The sequence below is a fragment of the Kogia breviceps genome, chromosome 1 (assembly GCF_026419965.1).
Source record: "Kogia breviceps isolate mKogBre1 chromosome 1, mKogBre1 haplotype 1, whole genome shotgun sequence".
NCBI lineage: Eukaryota > Metazoa > Chordata > Mammalia > Artiodactyla > Physeteridae > Kogia > Kogia breviceps.
Window position 1 is genome coordinate 59,935,690 of NC_081310.1, and position 19,077 is coordinate 59,954,766.

The 19,077-nt window shown below is 41.8% G+C and overlaps 1 protein-coding gene across 3 annotated transcripts in view; it reads right to left on the reverse strand.

The window, feature by feature from the left end:
• Window positions 1–10,799: 10,799 nt before the first annotated feature.
• TRAF5 (TNF receptor associated factor 5) overlaps window positions 10,800–19,077 on the reverse strand; it is a 47,577-nt gene continuing 39,299 nt past the window's right edge. For 2 of the 3 annotated variants that reach the window (XM_059076114.2, XM_067027796.1), the window contains 3 exons: window positions 15,489–15,629; window positions 13,923–14,091; window positions 10,801–13,268 (listed from right to left, as the gene is read on the reverse strand). In XM_059076114.2, coding sequence (XP_058932097.1) covers window positions 12,691–13,268; window positions 13,923–14,091; window positions 15,489–15,629 — 888 coding nt within the window. In that variant the 3' untranslated portion in view covers window positions 10,801–12,690. Of the gene's footprint in view, window positions 13,269–13,922; window positions 14,092–15,488; window positions 15,630–19,077 lie in introns of all 3 variants that reach the window. The other variant, XM_059076104.2, reaches the window with a different exon arrangement.

Sequence of the window (19,077 nt, forward strand, 5' to 3'; positions counted from 1 at the left end):
TATAGAGAAAGGATGTATCTGCAGCTGTACAGACCTCAAACCTGGTTATCATTGACTCTTTCCTGTCTTTACCCAATTCCATATCCAGTCAGATACCAACTCCTCTTGATTTGTCTTTGCCAATATTTCTTGCAATTTCCCCCATTCCCTTACTGCTTGGCACTGCCCTTAAATACCTCTGAATTACCTACATTATTCTACCTGCCACCTAACTAGTCTTACTGCCTTTCTCCACTTTAATTCATCCTTCATACTGCTGCCAGACTTACCTTCTTAAACCTCCAATGGTTCCACACTGCCTATAAGATAAACGCCCTCCACAGCTGGCTTAGCCTTGCCTTTTGAACTGCAGTTCATTTTATCTCCCTAAATCAGGGTTTTTTAACACGTAGGCTTTGGAGGGAAGAGGTGGGTCATGAATCTCCTAAAAATTGAGTATAAAACTATGTATAAATGTGAAATTTATTTCCAGAGCAAGGTCTACAGCCATTATCAGATGTTCAGAGTGCTAAGAGAAATCTTCAAACTAATCCCCGTCTCTACTATAATGTATCAAGAACATACTATATAGCCTCTCCAACAGTTCCCACTTCAGTACAAAGTGAACAATCATTTCTCTGAATTTAGATTCACACACTTATAATAATCTCCCCTAACCATAACATTTTACAGATGAGGAAACAAGTCTAGCACTTAAATTCTTTTGTCCAAAGTTACTTCTGTAGAATTTGTTTTCTGTGCAAATGAGTTAGTGTTTATCTGCTATTTTCTTGGACTTTTTATGAATAAATGTCATATTTCTCCTTGAGGTCAGGAACTAAACCTCAGAGTTCTTTGAAACTGCAATTATCTTTATTATCTTACAAAAAGTAGCTGCTCAAATGTTTGCTGAGAATAGTGGTCATGATTATGACAGTCATACTAAGGCAGGGGAGAAAGGCTGATTAATGAGTACATACTGGGTTAAGAGTACATTTTTAAGTAAGGAGGCATAAGCACATACTGGGGATGCAAAATATTACTAAGCTCAGAGCTTACATGCCTGATAAAATGGAACACTCAAGGGTGTGAGTGAGAAAAAGCTCTGAAAAAGTTCTTAGAGTCAAATTTCCATAAATAGGGATCTTCTAGACCAGGGGTCCCCAAACCAGTACTGGTCCGTGGCCTGTTAGGAACCAGGCTGCACAGCAGGAAGTGAGCAGCGGAGGGCAAAGAAGCTTAATCTGTATTTACAGCTGCTCCCCATCGCTCGCATTACCGCCTGAGCTCCGCCTCCTGTCAGATCAGCAGGGCATTAGATTCTCATAGGAGCGCGAACCCTACTGGGAACTGCACACGCGAGGAATCTAGGTTGAGTGCTCCTTATGAGAATCTAATGCCTGACGAGCTGAGGTGGAGCTGAGGCCGTCCCATCACCCCCAGATGGGACCTCTAGTTGCAGAAAAACAAGCTCAGGGCTACCACTGATTCTGCATTATGGTGACTTGTACAATTATTTCATTATATATTACAATATAATAATAATAGAAACAAAGTGCACAGTAAATGTAATGCGCTTGAATCATCCCGAAACCATCCCCCACCCCATCCCCAGTCCTTGGAAAAATTGTCTTCCACAAAACCGGTCCCTGCTGCCAAAAAGGTTGGGGACCACTGTTCTAGACAGCATTCAGAAAAAAAATTCCTCAGGAGAAGCAACGAAAAGGGGGATGCAAAGGATTGGGGAAGGATGAAGGGTTGACTGCACCAGCTTTGGAGTGAGCTACAAAATGGATTCAAATTTCAACTCCATCCCACGCAAACTACGTCACCTCCAGCAAATTAACTTTTCTGTGCCTCAGTTTTCTCATTTGTATCTACTTAAGGATTGTTGCCATGATTAAATAAAAGAATGCGTGTCATTTACGTCAGGGTCCTACTCTTAACTCATTCTTTCCTTAACTGCTGCAATTATTTAATGAGAAAATGATTTTTAGAGGGCAAGAGGGGATCGGCGCTGAGAGGGCTGGTCCTTGGTAACCGATTTTCGTTAGAAGATTAAAGATTCTGAAGCAGAAAGTAAGTGTATATCCCCGAGGCAGGTGGGGAAGAAGTGATGGTGGGAGCATTACCATGGTGTGTAACTGCGGGGCCGTCACTATGGCAGGACGAGGAAGGGCTGAGACGAATGTCAGACCAAGAACACACGCTCCAGTGTACAGGTTTAAGATCAACGAAGCGTTAATGAGAAAGGACACATCTTCTGGGGAAACCTCGAGAGCTGGGAGTCGTAGTGGACAGAACTGGAGTCATCCGGACGCCAGTGAGGGACTTCATAGCGGGGTTAGGGGAGGAGGGGAAGAAAGTGCCGGCGCGGCCTCTTTCTAGCCGCAGCTACGACTGGGACCGTCACTTACTGGAAACTTCGAGGGAAACGACCTTTTGGGGCGGGCTCAGCAGCCCCGGCCCGCAGGTGCTGAGGAACCAGGTCGGCCAGCGCCGCGGAGCCTGACGCCCGTCCCCGCCCTGCTGCTCCAGGTGGGACCTGCGGGGCCTCCGTGCGCGTGCGCGTCAGCCGACCGGAAAAGCCCGGGCCGCGACACAAGAGGTGGGCGGAGCCGACGTGGTTCTTCCGGTCGCGCGGCTTTCCGCGGGGGATGCGGTTAGCCGGGCGGCCTTCACTCACGGTTTGACTCTTCGCAGAGCGCTCCCACACACATCACGAACCTCAAACCAGGGCCAGATTCTGTAACAGATTGTCACCAAATGGCACCGATTTCCCGAAACTTGTTTGAGATTACATTTCAAATTCTGTAAGAGATGTCGCCAAATAGCAAAGTTTTCGGTAGACTAATTTGCCCACATTTGATACTTGTGCAATATGGAGACTTACCATTGAGCAAGGTGGTTATTTCTCCGTGAATTCAAGTGTTCCCTTGTTATTCAGGTGAAGGCTTGCAGTTTTCTTGGTGTTTTGCAACATTTCCTTTTAGGTTTTTCCCTAGCGGTTTGGCTGCTGTTCTAGTTTGTTGGCTCTTCCTAGTGGACTATTATTATACCCCAGGATAATTTGGTTTTTTAGTATATTGATCTATGTGGTCACCTCGCTGAACCTTTGTATTCTTAATAATTCTCTTGGATTTTGTAGGTGAGCATTTATGTGTAAATAACAATTTGGGCTTTTTCTTGGAATCCAGTACAGCGCTGTATAGTAGCCTCAAGGGTACTTAATTTTTTCCAGAAATTATTTGGATTGCATCCTACGTTTTGCTCATAATGTTTTCTAAAGGTTTGTGGTAGATACCACTTTAAAAAGTTAAGGCATTTGGTTCTTTTCCTAGATTGTCAAGTTGTTTGTTTCTTAAAATCAGAAATGGGTATTGAGAATTACCAAATACTTTCAGTATTAGTTTTAGAGATGATCATATAGCTTTTCTCCATTACTCTACAATAATAGAACTACAGTAATAGATTTTCTAATGTTGAGCCATCCTTACAGTCCTAGTATGTGTTCTTCCATTACATTGCTGGATGCAATTTGCTGTGTATTTAATTTGGGATTTTTGTTTCTATATTCATAAGTGAGATTGGCTTATGATTTTCTTTAGTTGTCTAGTTTTGATATCAGTTTCTGCTAGGTCTCAAAATGAATCAGTCAGGTTAACTTTTTATATGACCTGGAATAGACATAGCATGTGAATGATTTGTTACTTACGTTGAAGAACTCATCTTTAAAGCCATCTGGAAGTGGTGCCTTTTAGGGATAAATTTTTTTTCCTGCAAAAGTATCCATTACATCTACATTTTCAAATTAAGTATAAAATTTTCTGTGGTATTATTAACATTTTTTGATCTCATATTGTTCTTAATTCATTCTTACATATTTTATTGGAGCCTTTTTTTCTTCATCAGATTTATTGAACCAATTTTTGATTTTATTAATAACCTCTAAGAAGTTTTTTCTCTTTCATTAATGTATGCCTTCATTAAGTTCTTCCTTCTTATTTCTTTGGTTTATTCTGTTCTTTCTGTAGAATCTTGAGTTGAAAGCTTATTTTCTTTAAAATGTTTAATATGAAATATTACAAACATGTATAAAGTTACAGGGAATAATATAATGAACACTTATATACCAGCCACCTAAATACTGCGTTTTAGCATTTTTCCCATATTTGCTTCAGATTTTAGTATTACCTATTCAGTTACAGCCCCCTGTGAACCCTTCTGCAATCTCATTCTCCGTTTCTTCTTTCCCAAAGGTAACTCCTTCCCTGGATGTGGTATCTGTCATTCTCATGAAAGCTTTTATACATGCTATATACAGCTATGTAAGTAACATATAGTGTTGTCTCATGTGTTTTTTAAACCTAACATAAATGATACCATTGTGTAACTTTGTTTTGTCACCAAAATTATATTTGTGTAAGTTATCCATGTTGATTCATGTAGTTCTAGTTTTTTCATCTTAAGTGCTGAATAGTATTCCATTGTATGACTATAAAGCAATTTATCCATTCTCCTTTTGCTAGTAATTTAATGATTATTGATTTTTGCCATTATGGTACGAGTTAATTCTTGTACACATCTTATTGGGCACATGGCAAGAATTTTCGGTTATATGTCTGGAAATGGAATTGCAAGGTGGAAGGGTTTGCACAATTCAGCTTTATTTGATATTGCCAGATTGTTCTCCGGAGCTGGTACCAATTTACCCTTCCACCAGCAATGTGGGAGAGTTTCCGTTGCTCCACATCCATGCTGTGCCTTGTTTGTTTGGGGTTCCTCCCGCCAAGTTTTTCGCTATTATAGACAGTGCTTGTGGTAAACTCTCTTGTATGTGTTTCCTGGTACACTTGTGCGAGAGTGTCTCTGAATATATACCTAGTAAAGGGGTTGTTAGCTCTGCTTTGTTTTAGATTAATATTTAAAAGCATATACATGTGTCCCCCATATTTGAGGTATTTCCTCTTTTAATAGTAAAATTTCAGTCATTCTTATTTATGTTTAATAAATTTGGGTTTGGGTTTAATTCTAACTTGTTTTTTCTATGTATCATGCTTCCTGTTGTCTTCTCTTTTCTGTCTTTGGTTTGATAAAGTTTCTTTTTCCAATTTTTTTCTCTAGTGGTTTGGAAGTTATACATTCGGTCTTTATTCCAGTGGTTACTCTTATTATATAGTAACTCATTTAAATTATATTTTTATAGAAGCATGTAGAGTTAATCAGTACTCATATGAGGCAGTCTTGCATAGTAAGAGTGGAGCCTCTGAAGCCAGCCTGCCTGGATTCAGATCCTGGCTTTACTACTTATTAGCTGCGTAACCTAGAGCTTATTACATAACCTCTCTGTGTCCATTGCCTCTCTGTAAACATGGATAAAATAGCATATACCCCATAAGATTGCTGCAAGGATTCACATGTGTGTTTTTAAATTAATTAATTTTTATTTTTGGCTGCATTGGGTCTTCGTTGCTGCATGTGGGCTTTCTCTAGTTGCAGTGAGAAGGGGCTACTCTTCGTTGTGGTGCATGGTCTTCTCATTTTGGTGGCTTCTCTTGTTGCAGAGCACGGTCTCTAGGTGTGCAGGCTTCAGTAGTTGTGGCATGTGGGCTTAGTTGCTCTGCGGCATGTGGGATCTTCCTGAACCAGGGCTCGAACCCGTGTCCCCTGCATTGGCAGGTGGATTCTTAACCACTGCACCACCAGGGAAGCCCTTGCATGTTAATATACATTGGGTGTGTAGAATTCTTAGGACAGTGCCTAGCACATAACACATAGCTCTCTCCAATCACCATGTTTTTCCATCTGTGAAATGGGCATCACACCTGCCTAGCAGATTTGTTACAAAGGTTCAGTGCATTAGTGTTCATGTACAATTCAGTTTAATACACTGAGCATCTTTTTTTTTTTAACATCTTTGAGTATAACTGTTTTACAATAGTGTGTTAGTTTCTCCTTTACAACAAAGTGAATCAGTTATACATATACATATGTTCCCATATCTCTTCCCTCTTGTGTCACCCTCCCTCCCACCCTCCCTATCCCACCCCTCTAGGTGGTCACAAAGCACAGAGGTGATCTCCCTGTGCTATGCGGCAGCTTCCCACTAGCTATCTAATTTACATTTGGTAGTGTATATATGTCCCTGCCACTTTCTCACTTCGTCACAGCGTACCCTTCCCCCTCCCCATATCCTCAAGTCCATGCTCTAGTAGGTCTGTGTTTTATTCCCATCCTACCACTAATCTCTTCATGACATTTTTTTTTTTTTTAGATTCCATATATATGTGTTAGCATACAGTATTTGTTTTTATCCTTCTGACTTACTTCACTCTGTATGACAGACTCCAGGTCTATCCACCTCATTACAAATAACTCAGTTTCATTTCTTTTTATGGCTGAGTAATATTCCATTGTATATATGTGCCACATCTTCTTTATCCATTCATCTGTTGATGGACACTTAGGTTGCTTCCATGTCCTGGCTATCGTAAATAGAGCTGCAATAAACATTTTGGTACATGACTCTTTTTGAATTATGGTTTTCTCAGGGTATATGCCCAGTAGTGGGATTGCTGGGTCATATGGTAGTTCTAGTTGTAGTTTTTTAAGGAACCTCCATACTGTTCTCCATAGCGGCTGTATCAATTTACATTCCCACCAGCAGTGCAAGAGAGTTCCCTTTTCTCCACACCCTCTCCAGCATTTATTGTTTCTAGAGTTTTTGATGATGGCCATTCTGACCGGTGTGAGATGATATCTCATTGTAGTTTTGATTTGCATTTCTCTAATGATTAATGATGTTGAGCATTCTTTCATGTGTTTGTTGGCAATCTGTATATCTTCTTTGGAGAAATGTCTATTTAGTTCTTCTGCCCATTTTTGGATTGGGTTGTTTGTTTTTTTGTTATTACACTGCCTGAGTTGCTTATAAATTTTGGATATTAATCCTTTGTCAGTTGCTTCATTTGCAAATATTTTCTTCCATTCTGAGGGTTGTCTTTTGGTCTTGTTTATGGTATCCTTTGCTGTGCAAAAGCTTTTAAGTTTCATTAGATCCCATTTGTTTATTTTTGTTTTTATTTCCATTTCTCTAGGAGATGGGTCAAAAAGGATCTTGCTGTGATTTATGTCATAAAGTGTTCTGCCTATGTTTTCCTCTAAGAGTTTGATAGTGTCTGGCCTTACATTTAGGTCTTTAACCCATTTTGAGTTTATTTTTGTGTATGGTGTTAGGGAGTGTTCTAATTTCATACTTCTACAGGTAGCTGTCCAGTTTTCCCAGCACCACTTATTGAAGAGGCTATCTTTTCTCCACTGTGTTTCCTTCCCTCCTTTATCAAAGATAAGGTGACCATATGTGTGTGGGTTTATCACTGAGCATCTTTTGAATAGACATGGTTTTTGGCTTCGAGGAGTTTGTGATCTAGTAAGGACACAGACCTGTGAACAACTGCAGGATGGTGTAAACTTAATACTCTCCCCATGTCCTCTCTTGTCCCCTTCTTATCTATGCACTACATAGAGCAGTTTTTTAGAACACGTCAGTCAGGTCATGCAATGCCCTGCCCACGTCAGGTCAACTTTCATTGCACTTCAATTCACATAAATCACAAACTCCTCAGCATGACTTCGTCACTAGATTCTGGGCCCTGCCTCCTCTTCTAACCTTATCTAGTGCCACCGTCCCCTCTTCTAATGGACTCCCACCACACTGGCCTATCCTCAATTCCTTAAACCAATTCTTTTATTCCTCAGTGCACTCTGCCCCGAATTCTCATCCCACCTGCTCCTCCCATGGCTCACTCATCTTTCAGGTCTCAGCTTGATTTAGTCAGGCTTAGTTACAAACAACACAGTGCACTCTAGCTGCTACAGGGGCTTTATTAATATAATGTTGTCCACAGAAGCTCCAGGAAGACCAGAGGCCAGATGCAGGTACAGCAAAGCCAGGTATGATACCCAAACACACTAGAGGCACTAGTGAAAATCCACCGCTGCGGCCACTTGACACCAAACCCGCAGCTTCTATAAACACAACCTACAGAAATAAGGACTGGGTTCCAGGAGCTCTGCCTCTGGTCTACTCACCACTGGGAAGTCAGAGTCTGGCACATTTCCTTCTTCATCTTGCAAATCTTCTTCCAACAAAATGTTGAATCTTTCCAACTTCATCTTTCCAGTTGAAGTTTTGCATGACTGTGCCTGATTGGTGGGGCCTGGGCCACATTCCTGTGCTGCAGAGGAGGTCAAGGAGGCGAGTTTCCTCACAGGAAATGGCTCAGATTTTATAAGGGTGCCAGGCATCCAGGAAACATGTCACATGAGCACCGAATATCATGTGACCTCAGCATAAAGACTTCCCCAACAACCCAAAGTATGTACATGTTCTCCCCACCCGTCACCATTACTCTTTCACTGTAGTCTGTCATTTTCTTCAAGGCATTTATCACAACGTACATTGTTATATACTTATTTGTAACCCTGGAGCCAGAGTCTAATGTCCACGTGGAGTTGTATTCAAGCAAGTGTAACTCAAACAGCCAAAGATAATATAAACATGTATTTTAGCCTTTAACGTGGGTCTCTTGGAAGAATAAAAGCATCAAACAGGCTCCAGCTCACAACTGCCAACAGTTCCCATAGGAACTGTTCTTTTCTCTCTTCTTTAATTCTCCCCAATCCTTATGTGGATTGGTTTAGCTTGCCTTCATAAATTTTGTCCCTAGGGCTCTCCCTTCAAATGTTTTTTGCCTATTCTTCTACTTTGCATCACAAACATTCAGAATGGTCTGAGACATACATGTTTCTCAGGAGAAAGAAGTTAGGAGGCAAAGTCTATCAGAGGCAGCTGGGAACATGTGCACGGTGAGCATTTTGGTTCACCGCTGTAGTGACCGCCAGATTATGTTTTATGAGGACAAGGACAGTATCTGTTCTATTTGTACCTAACGTAAAATCTGACAAAAATATAGTCAATTAACGTTTGTTTTCTGGAAAAAAGAACAGTGCAGGAACTGAGTTATAGATAAGCAAGTATACAGCCCCGAGCAGGGGCTCTTGGCCTAGTGGAGGGTAGGGGTTGAGTGCAGGGGCTAGTTTGAGAAGGCATCCTGGAGGAGGTGAGGCCAAAGCAGAATCTTACAGGGCAAGAATTCACCAGGCAAAGGAGGAGGTGAGGGTAGAGAAGAGTATTCTAGGTAAAAATGTACCACAAGCACTAATGTCAGAATGGCTTAGAACGCTATTGCTAAAAGCCAAGTGGGATTGTCAGGAGGTGAGGCTGGAGAGGCAGAAGCAGGCATGCAGGGCCTTGCCCACCACACCAAGGAGGCTGGGCTTTGTCCTGTGGATGATGGAGCCACAGTGGCTGGGGTGAGGTGGAGAGTCACCCTCAGATTTTCATTGTAGACATTACTGGGTGTCAGTGTGAGGTTGGATCTGAAAAAGGCAAAAGAAGAAAATAGGGAGAATAGTTGTGAAGCAAAAACTGTAGGCCAGAAAATAGGGCAGTAGTAGGCAGTAGGGATAAGAGTAGTAGGAATAGTTTTAAGAAATTATTTGGAAGTCCAGTTGGCATACTGGGTGGGTGACTGGATGGGGAAAGTGAGGGGGGATTCATAGTGTCCAGACTCTGGCTTGGATGCTGATGCCATTAACTGGGGTAGTATAAACGGGAGGAGTCACAGGCTGGCAGTGGTGGGGAGACTGGGAAGGTCTCCAGTTCAGTTTTGGTGACGTGTACTTGAAAGTGCCTGTGGGACTTCTATGCTTTGATGTTCAGCAGGTACTTGGATATAGGAGTCTGCAGCTTAAGGCAAAGGCCAGGGTCAAAGATACAGACCGAGGGGCTTCCCTGGTGGCTCAGTGGTTGAGAGTCCGCCTGCCGATGCAGTGGACACGGGTTCGTGCCCCGGTCTGGGAAGATCCCACATGCCGCGGAGCGGCTGGGCCCGTGAGCCATGGCCGCTGAGCCTGCATGTCTGGAGCCTGTGCTCCGCAACGGGAGAGGCCACAACAGTGAGAGGCCCACGTACCGCAAAAAAAAAAAAAAAAAAAAGAAAGAAAGAAAAAAAAAAAGATACAGACCGAGGAGGGAGCAGCATGGGGGAGATAATGAGAGTGCTGGGGGTGGTGCCCTGGGAGCAACTGCTATTCTCAGGGTGGCATTTGGCCCTGCTGACATTCAGTTCCCTTCCCACCTCCCTTGGTACTTCTCTAACCTCTGACCTCTCCTCCAAATGCTTTGCAGATTCCTCTTTCTCCTCCCTAAAGTGTGGTGTTCCCAGGGGATTTCACCACCAGGTCCTCTATTATGCATCCATCAAAGCTTTATCTCCAGCCCAGAATCCTTATGTAAGATTAAGACCGATGTCTGCAACCACTGTCAAGAGAAAAGAGGTAGCTGCAGTGTGGACCGATTGTCTGCGGGCCATCACACAGGGTTCGTGGCTCTGTGTCCCATTTGTGTGCACTCAAGACTGGCGCTGGGAATTGACCCTGTGACTGTTTCTTGTTTCTCTGAAATCATCACATCTGGAGACCAGAGGTTAGAATTCAGATCTGTTAAGGTGCATTAGTATGTACCCCACCTCCCCACTCTATTTGAATCCTGCACATACCTTTCTCAAGGTTGTTGACTCCCCTTTTATGCCTAGTGTATTGTTTTCTTTTCATCAGGAACTGAAATCAGACCAAAATGGAAATAAAAATTTAAATCTTACAGATACAGAATAAAAATAACCGTTCAGATCATAAAAAAGGAAAAATAAGTTTCCATGGCTCAACTTCCTTAAAACAAAATTCACAAACTCTTATTTTGTGAGAAAGAAGTGCTTTTTATTTTAGAATATCTTGTTCTGTGTTCACTGTTTCAATGATGAAGGGACTCTGAACTCATAAGGCAAACCATGCCGTGACTTACATTTTTTATGTAGAGAAGTTGGTTAAAACACAAAATCAGTATTTTGATAAATTCACTTTTTAAAATGTTTTTCACATCAAAGACTTAAAACTGGTTACAACAGTGTGATCTGTTCCTCAGGAACACAACATGACTTTGGACTTGATGAGAAACATTGAAAACAAGCACACAGCGCCACCTGTGTCCAGCTCTGGGGTCTAGAGAAACACTTCCTGAGTTTGAGGGAATGTGCTGACCGTCACCTGTCCCCCAGTCCCCCAGTTCACCAGCAGATTCAGGGTAGTTCTTTAGCAGATTTCTATTGTGAACCTAGGTCTTTGAATTTAACCCTTTGGGAAGATTTGTGCAGTATGAGTCTTTGGTATCTTGGAAATTTCACAGGAGAGATGAAGAAAGTTCCATTTATTCCAGAAGCTACTGGTATAAATCATGTGCTTCTGTGAGGTCAACTGATCAAGAGTTTTAAGGTGTGTGGTCATCACCCGAGTGAACAGCTTGCCCTTGCATGCTCAAGGGAGCCAGCTGAGTGTTGGCCATGCTTGGTGGCATAACAAGAGTTAGGGGTCAGGAAAACTGGGTAGTTTCTTGTTAAGCTCAGGCTTATCAAGAGTCCGAAGGACTCAGGTAGACTTGTATTTACACTCTGAGACCCATACAGATAGATGTAGAAGAACATGATCATTTCTGTTCTTCACAAAGTACTCAGGACTTCGACAAGAAACATCACAAGTTTACATAAGTGCCCAATTTCATATCAATTTATGAATTCAAAATTCCTCTCAGGAAGAATAGGAGATACTGCTTTTAGCCATCAATTTCAGATGGGAGTACTAACACCCATAGGAAATTGTAATGGTGTTCTCCCTAGGTTTTAAATTCCTCTTATCCATTTTTGACATTTTCTCCATCATATACTAAATTCTGCCCATCCTCATATTAATTTACTATTCTTACCAAAATACCTTTAAACTATTTGTGTACATGTACATATATATTATTTATTAAGTTGAATCTTACGAAACTGATAATATTTGATCATTTTGTTTGAAAACGGTTTTTTCACATGCTTGAAACTAATAAAATCTGAACTTTAGCTGGATGGCTGTATCTCCTTATATATCAACTATGCCGTGCTGTCTGCTTTACTTCAACAGGAAGAATGAAAATGCTTACTCTATTCACCACTTCTTATGCATCCTTGCAAAACTGTGCTTGCTGACTACTGGTAAACTTCATGAAAATATTAAAGGTGTAGTAATTTCCACAAATACAGTATATAACCAGAAAAAGCCTGGTGCAAACTGGGCAGATTGAAGTACATTACCCATCTACCTAACTGGAATAGCCTACCCTAAAAGATAGTTTTTGCAGGCTTACGGTCAGGTCTAGAATCAAAAGGTCAAATATAAAATACCAAAGCATTTTCAACTGGAAATTCTACTTCTGTGTCCTCAATGACATTTAATGTTATAGAGGGCCCACCCTGAGACCCCACACTAATCACCAGTAAAAGAGGTATGCCCCAGACCTTACCTTTAAGAAAATTTACATCTTTCAAGAGATATAAAAATATAAATAATGAGAAGATAGAAATTCTAAGTATTGTCAGTTTCAAACTGGGACAGAATAAAATGTAAAAAGAAGACAGCACTTGAGAAATCTCAAAATGACTTCAAACATTAAGGGCAAAGAGCCAAATACAAGAGTGTGTCAAGCCTACATTCAGTCACTACATTAACCAAAGGTTCTGGATTCAAGGAGTCCTTTTATCACCCCAGAAGCAGTGATTAGAGATCCTCCAGGTCAGTTAAATCCACAGCCACTTTCAAGAACAGGGTATCATCTTTAATGTAGGTGTTCTTGGCATTCTCCAAAGTGGAATGAGCCACGAAGCGTGGGCAGCCAGAGGCAATGTTCATCTCCCCATCGGGTCTTTTAAAGCTGCTGCTATTGGGGTCAGCCTTGAAGGTCTCCATAATGTGGTTCTTTTTGCCACTTTGGTCCAAAAGCATCAGGGTCACCCTCTGCCTGAATGGCCACTGCAACAGTGAGTCAAACTCTCCTCGCATCACCACGAAGTACAATGACAGGTGCGTCCCCTTCCCGGACCCGTCCCCATTCAGGTATGCTCTAGCACAGAGCCTGTAGCCACACCGGCTGGTGTAGAAGGGCTGGCTGAAGATAGATACTGTGTGTCCATCCAGCGCCTCCTTCTTCTTCAGCTTGTAGTCTGTGACCTTCCAGATGAGCTTTCCGTTATAGCAGGCACTTTCTAGCAGCTTAAAACGCTCGTCGTTTTTGTTCAGCTGTGCTTTATGAATATTAATGTGGGCATCATGTTTGTTAGTCTCCCCTTCCAAAACAACTGAAAGGAAAAAAAGACTCTGAAGGCCTTAAAGTTGTCTTTAAAATTTGCCCAAAGGGGAATTTTGTTATCCGAAGAGAACCAAGAAAATTCTGACATCCCAAAGATGAAGTGAATTCAGTGTCCACCAATGGACAATTCCTATTAATAATATCAACTCCTTGATTCTCATGTCTTGGCAAGATTGGCACCAAGAAAACCCAAATGCGTCCTTTTGATCTGAGGCTCACCAAAGTGTTGAGAAGATGCACTCTGTACTGAGCTAGCGGGCATCTTCATGGTAAGCCCCACTGCTTTCTAACTGGAATGCTTTTAAACAGCCAAACCTGTCTCTTTTTCTATACTTAAAACAATGTTCCCACCACATCTTTCCCCTTCTCATTTTTGTCTACTCTCCTTAAAAAACCATCACTCCCTGTTCTTGGAATTTCCTGGCCCATTTCCACCCCTGGCTTGTTCCAGCTCCCGCTCATGGCCCTTCATCATTTTTGCCTGAGTGGCCAGAATCTCATGCTGTTTTGTTTCACAAATACCAGATTCAGCCATTGTTGATCCTGGACAGTTGTGATTCTCCATCGGCCAGATCTGCTTGTTTCATGAATGCATGTAGAAATAATGAATCACCAACAGGTAAGTATAAAACATTAGACATACCTAATCTTTGATCATGGGTTTCTAGCAGGGTGATTTTCTGTTTCACTGTATCAATCGCTTCCACCAAAGTCCTCAGATCAAATTTACTTTGTTGCTGGTTAGCCATTTGTAATAACTGACGCACCTGAACTTCTAGCCAAGCGGACTTGTCAATGTGACTGGCAAGAACCTTTCAGTACAAAGTGGATCATCATGTCAAAAAAATCTGAGTAATTCGTTAAGGTTATATTTTTCAACTCAAACATTTCACCTTTAATTAATCAATTAATGAAACGAAAACACAGTCCAGAAGAGAAAATTCAATGAGGATCTCAGAGAGATGAGTCATCTAATACCTCCCCCCCCTCCTCCACAGCATCTCTGCTCCTGTTTCAAATCTTTGAACTGTTCTTCATCTGAGTTTTACTCCTCCCTTGGTGTCTCTCCTCTTGGTTCTCTACTCTATCTTTATATTTCTGTTCTCTCTTTGCCTTATCACTTCCTTCTCTTAGATGCTACTCTTCTGATTCACTCCTACTCTGCTAGAAGGCAGAGAATGTGCTGAAAGAAGGCCCACCTGTTCTGGCCTGAGCACTACAGGTGGTACAGAAGTGCCCGAGCTAAAGCCTGAACATTTGGTTGCTCTCTTTAGATGGAAGGGACTAAATAAAACTATAACTATATTTCTCCTCCACTCTTACCCTTAGTGCCTTCACTCTTGACTGGTTTTTGTGTTAGAAAAAGGTCAGAATTGAGATAATAACATATGATGGATTTCCTTTTTTCTACACACACACACACACACTCTCACACACATATCCATATGGTATGCTGATAAATAGGGAAATTATATGGCCTACATTTTCTGGGATAATCCAGATTTCAAAAAGATTGCCCATATCACATCTTGAAATATTTTCCACTGTAAATTTTATAATCACAATAAAGTCATTATTCTTTAGGAATTTGTTTATGGTTATTCAACATTCATGATTTACAAAGTAATTTTTGCTATATTTTAGTGATGTCTAAAGCATTTTCTTCCCAGGAGAATTAATAGTTTCACTCTGATGACTACAAAATGCAGGACTACAGATGCTCTCAAGGAATCTGAAATCAAGTGACTAATATCAGCCCAACATTGATTACAGCCCTAATTGCCATAAATTATATAAAAGTACAGTACCAGTGTAAACATGTACTAACATTGCTAAATGTACTGGGTTATGTAAAAGAGGACCTTTATTCTTAGGAAACACATACTGAAGTATGTAGGGGTAAAGGACCATAAGATAGACAACTTACTCTCAAAGGGTTCAGAAAGAATACCCACGGGGGCCGGGGTGGTGACAGGGACAGGGTGGGGGAGTTTGGGACAAGAAGGAGGAGGAGGAGGAGGGGGGATGAATGAAGCAAATGGGACAAAATACTGACAATGAGTGACTCTGGATGCAGAATATACAGGTGTTCTTTGCACTATCTTATTCTTGCACATTTGAAATTATTTCCATTTAAAAATTAAAAGAAAAACCCTCATGGCTAGTTGAAGGCTAAATCTTGATTATGAATAGAAAGGCCATTTCTCACCTGTATATTTGAGAGGAAAGTTCCATTTTTGCCAAACAACTGTGCAAACTGCTTGAACTCCTTTTCGAATTTCTTTACGGTTTCTGCCAGCTGCTGGATTTTACTTTCTTTTTGTTCTAGGCTCTTATATAAGTCAGAAATCTAATAACAGGAATATGAATGAGGTCATTGAACTGCATGCACACAAATTAAAATTTAAATATCGTTCTAGCAAAATATTGCAGGTTAAGTATTTCTAGGAAAAAATTAATTTACAGAAAATATTTACAGGTAGATTACTATATAATTCTAAGAAATGTTCACAGGTGCTTCCAAACAAAAAAAGAAAAGAAAAGAAAGATCCCATCAGTCTTTTCTATATAGAACCCACTTTGATGGCTCATCTAATGCTAGTGACACCACTTGACTAAATTTGCTGAACTGGTTCTCCTCTTTCATTCAGTATGCACTTATTAAACAACCGCAGAGTCCTGATCGCCATACCACATTAGATGCTGTATGCACAGCATCAATAGTAATAGCTGCAATTTGCTGAGTCTGTCAAACCCTTATATTCATTAGCTCTTTTAATTCTCAAAGAATCCTATGTGTTGGGTATGACTATCAGTCTCACTTTACAGATAAGGAAACGGAAGCAGAGCATTTAAGTAACCTGCCCAGCATACCACTAGCAAGTGGTAGGCAAAACACACCACCTCTCAGAATTTATAATCAATTTGAGGGAAATAACCAAAAACCTTCGCGTGATCCTCGACAATTCTTCTCTTATCCCTACACCCACTCAATCAGCCATACCTGCCAACTTTGACTCCGGACACACAACAAAACAACTCTTACATCCATTTCTCATTGCATCTCATCTTGTTTCAGCCTGCGTTATTTCTCGCCTGGGCTGCTACGACAGCTTCTTAACAGATCATACACTGTCCCTAACAAACACATACCCGAAAAGAAGCTCTATGGGAGCTGGACTGGCATGAGTCCCACAGTCCACTGGAACCGCAACAACTGGGCTGGTGCCTGGCACCAGTAGGTGCTTGATAAATATTTGTTAAATAGATGAATGAATGAATGAATGAATGCTCCCCCTGTCTTTAGCCTTGTTTTCCTCCAAATTATACTCCATACTGTGACCAGAAGAATAATAAGTGACAAATCTGGGCTGGTCACCCCTCCTATTCAACCATCTCTAGTGGCCTCCTTTTACAGGCTCTATAGGGCCCTACAAAATCTGCCCCTGGCCACCCTTTCAGCCTTGTGCCCATTCGCACACTACACACCTTCTATTTCAGGCCCTGCTCTCAGTCACTTCCTCCTTCACCTAGAAGCGACCACTTTTTTTTTTTTTTTTTTTTTTTTTTTTTTTTTTTTTCCGGTATGCGGGCCTCTCACTGCTGTGGCCTCTCCCGTCGCGGAGCACAGGCTCCGGACGCGCAGGCCCAGCGGCCATGGCTCACAGGCTCAGCCGCTCCGCGGCACGTGGGATCCCCCCGGACCAGGACACGAACCCGCGTCTCCTGCATCGGCAGGCGGACTCCCAACCACTGCGCCACCAGGGAAGCCTGAAGCGACCACTTTTTAAGCCTCACTCAAGGGCATATCCTCCCAGAAATACTTCCACACTAGTACCACCTACCTAGGCCACCTCTTAAGTTCCATGACATTCTGACCACAATCTAGAAGTATAACTTACCTTCATGACTCATTGCTTTTTTTCTTTTGGTTAATTTGGTCATTTTTTTCTCCACTAAATTGCTGAGGCTACATATCACTTATTTCCTGATCCCCAAAGGCCAGCACAGCGCCTGGCACACAGAGGGCATTTCACACATGTTTTATAAATGAATGCACAAGTGGCTGCAATAACCATCTGATCTCTGGCCCCCAAATCTTCTACTTATACCCCAAGAGCTGACTCCCACGTGTGCACCAGACATCCTTGACCAAAAGCAAACTCAGTGTCTCCTCTTGCCCTGCCCCCCTCACGTCCAACCTGCTCCTGTGTGTAGTCCCCATCTCAGTTACTAACATTACCAAGTTCCCTGCCTTAACTACAGCATGGGACTCCAACCTGCAAAAGTCTCTCAGTGCCCTCCCTGCATCCCCACTGACACAGCCTTGGTCAAGCCTTCACCTTCGACATCACCACCACCCACTACCACCTCCAGTATCGCTTCCCCTAATACTGAACTGCTTATTGTTAGCCAGGCACTGTGCTAAGAGTGCACATATATAATTTGACCCTCACTGCGACCCCATTTTACAAATGAGAAAATTTTGGAAGACAGAGGTTAAGTAGATTGCCCGAACTCCTATGTGTGGAGCCAGGTCTCGAACCCAGGCCTTTCTGGCTCCAGGACCCTCACTCACCAATTGCCAGTCTCTATCGCCACACTGTCTAGTTTACTGCAGCATCTTTCTGCCTGGTCGCTCTGTCCTCATCCTCTTCTCTCCTTCTATCCATCTTTCATGCTACCACCAGCTGTCTAATTTTTAAAGCCAAACTATTAGCTGACCAAGTATCTTCCTATTTAAAAACATCTTTTAGATCCTTATTACTGGCAAATATTAGTTCAAACCTTGCCCCTTAAATCCTTTCTGAAATAGAGCAGAATATGAATAAATTTAAAAATCATTGAATGTAAAATATTTGAAACTTCTTAGTTTACATGGAAGGCCAATGCAGTCTGGACCCAACACACCAGTCTTCAGCCTTTCCCTGTCTCACACCAGGACGTCTCTCTACCCCCAAACCCCATTACCTTGGACCATCAGCCTCTCTCATGCCTCTCTGCCTTGGCATAAATTTTCCCCTTCGGGAATATCCTCTCTCCACAACATTTTAACTGACAGACCTCCTCTTCCTTCAAGATGATGCAGCTTGGATGTGTTACCTTGAAAAGCCTTCTGCAACTCCCACAGAGCAAACTGCTGCAGCCTCTGTGCCCCAGCACAGGTCACCCCCATTGCACGTCCCACAAGGCACAGCATCTTATCTGTTTACATTTTTGTGAGCTCTTCAAGGGTACGTGCTGTGTCTTCCTTGACTCATGCCCCTAGCAACTAGCATTGTACCTGACATATGGCACATGTTTGTTGGATCAGTGGATAGACGAATGAGGCAACTCTTACAGAAAGAACTTAGGAATGGCTCCTAGGCAGCATGCTTTCCACCAGTTACAGTTTAATCAGTCTTTCTAATTTTCTCCACGATCTAACCCTGAAACTCACACACCTGCTTTAATATGGAATCAGACACCATAAAATAATCTGCAGCCATAAAATTCAGCTCCCTCTCTGCAGCTGGATGGTTTTCTTCCCTACCTGGGCTTGAAAAGTCTGATCCTCTGAGATGCCCTAACAAAATAATGAACTTTTAGAATAATTACTCAATAGAATCAGCATTTATTGAGGTCCACTATGAATATTCCAGGGACTACGGCCAGCATTTGCACACATAATTTCACTTGATAATCACAACCCAGTGAAATAAATATGTACATATGCATTGACTGCAGTGAAATAAATATGCACATATGAGTAGGTTGCAAAGTTAATAAGTTAAGACTTATTACAAAATATATAAAAC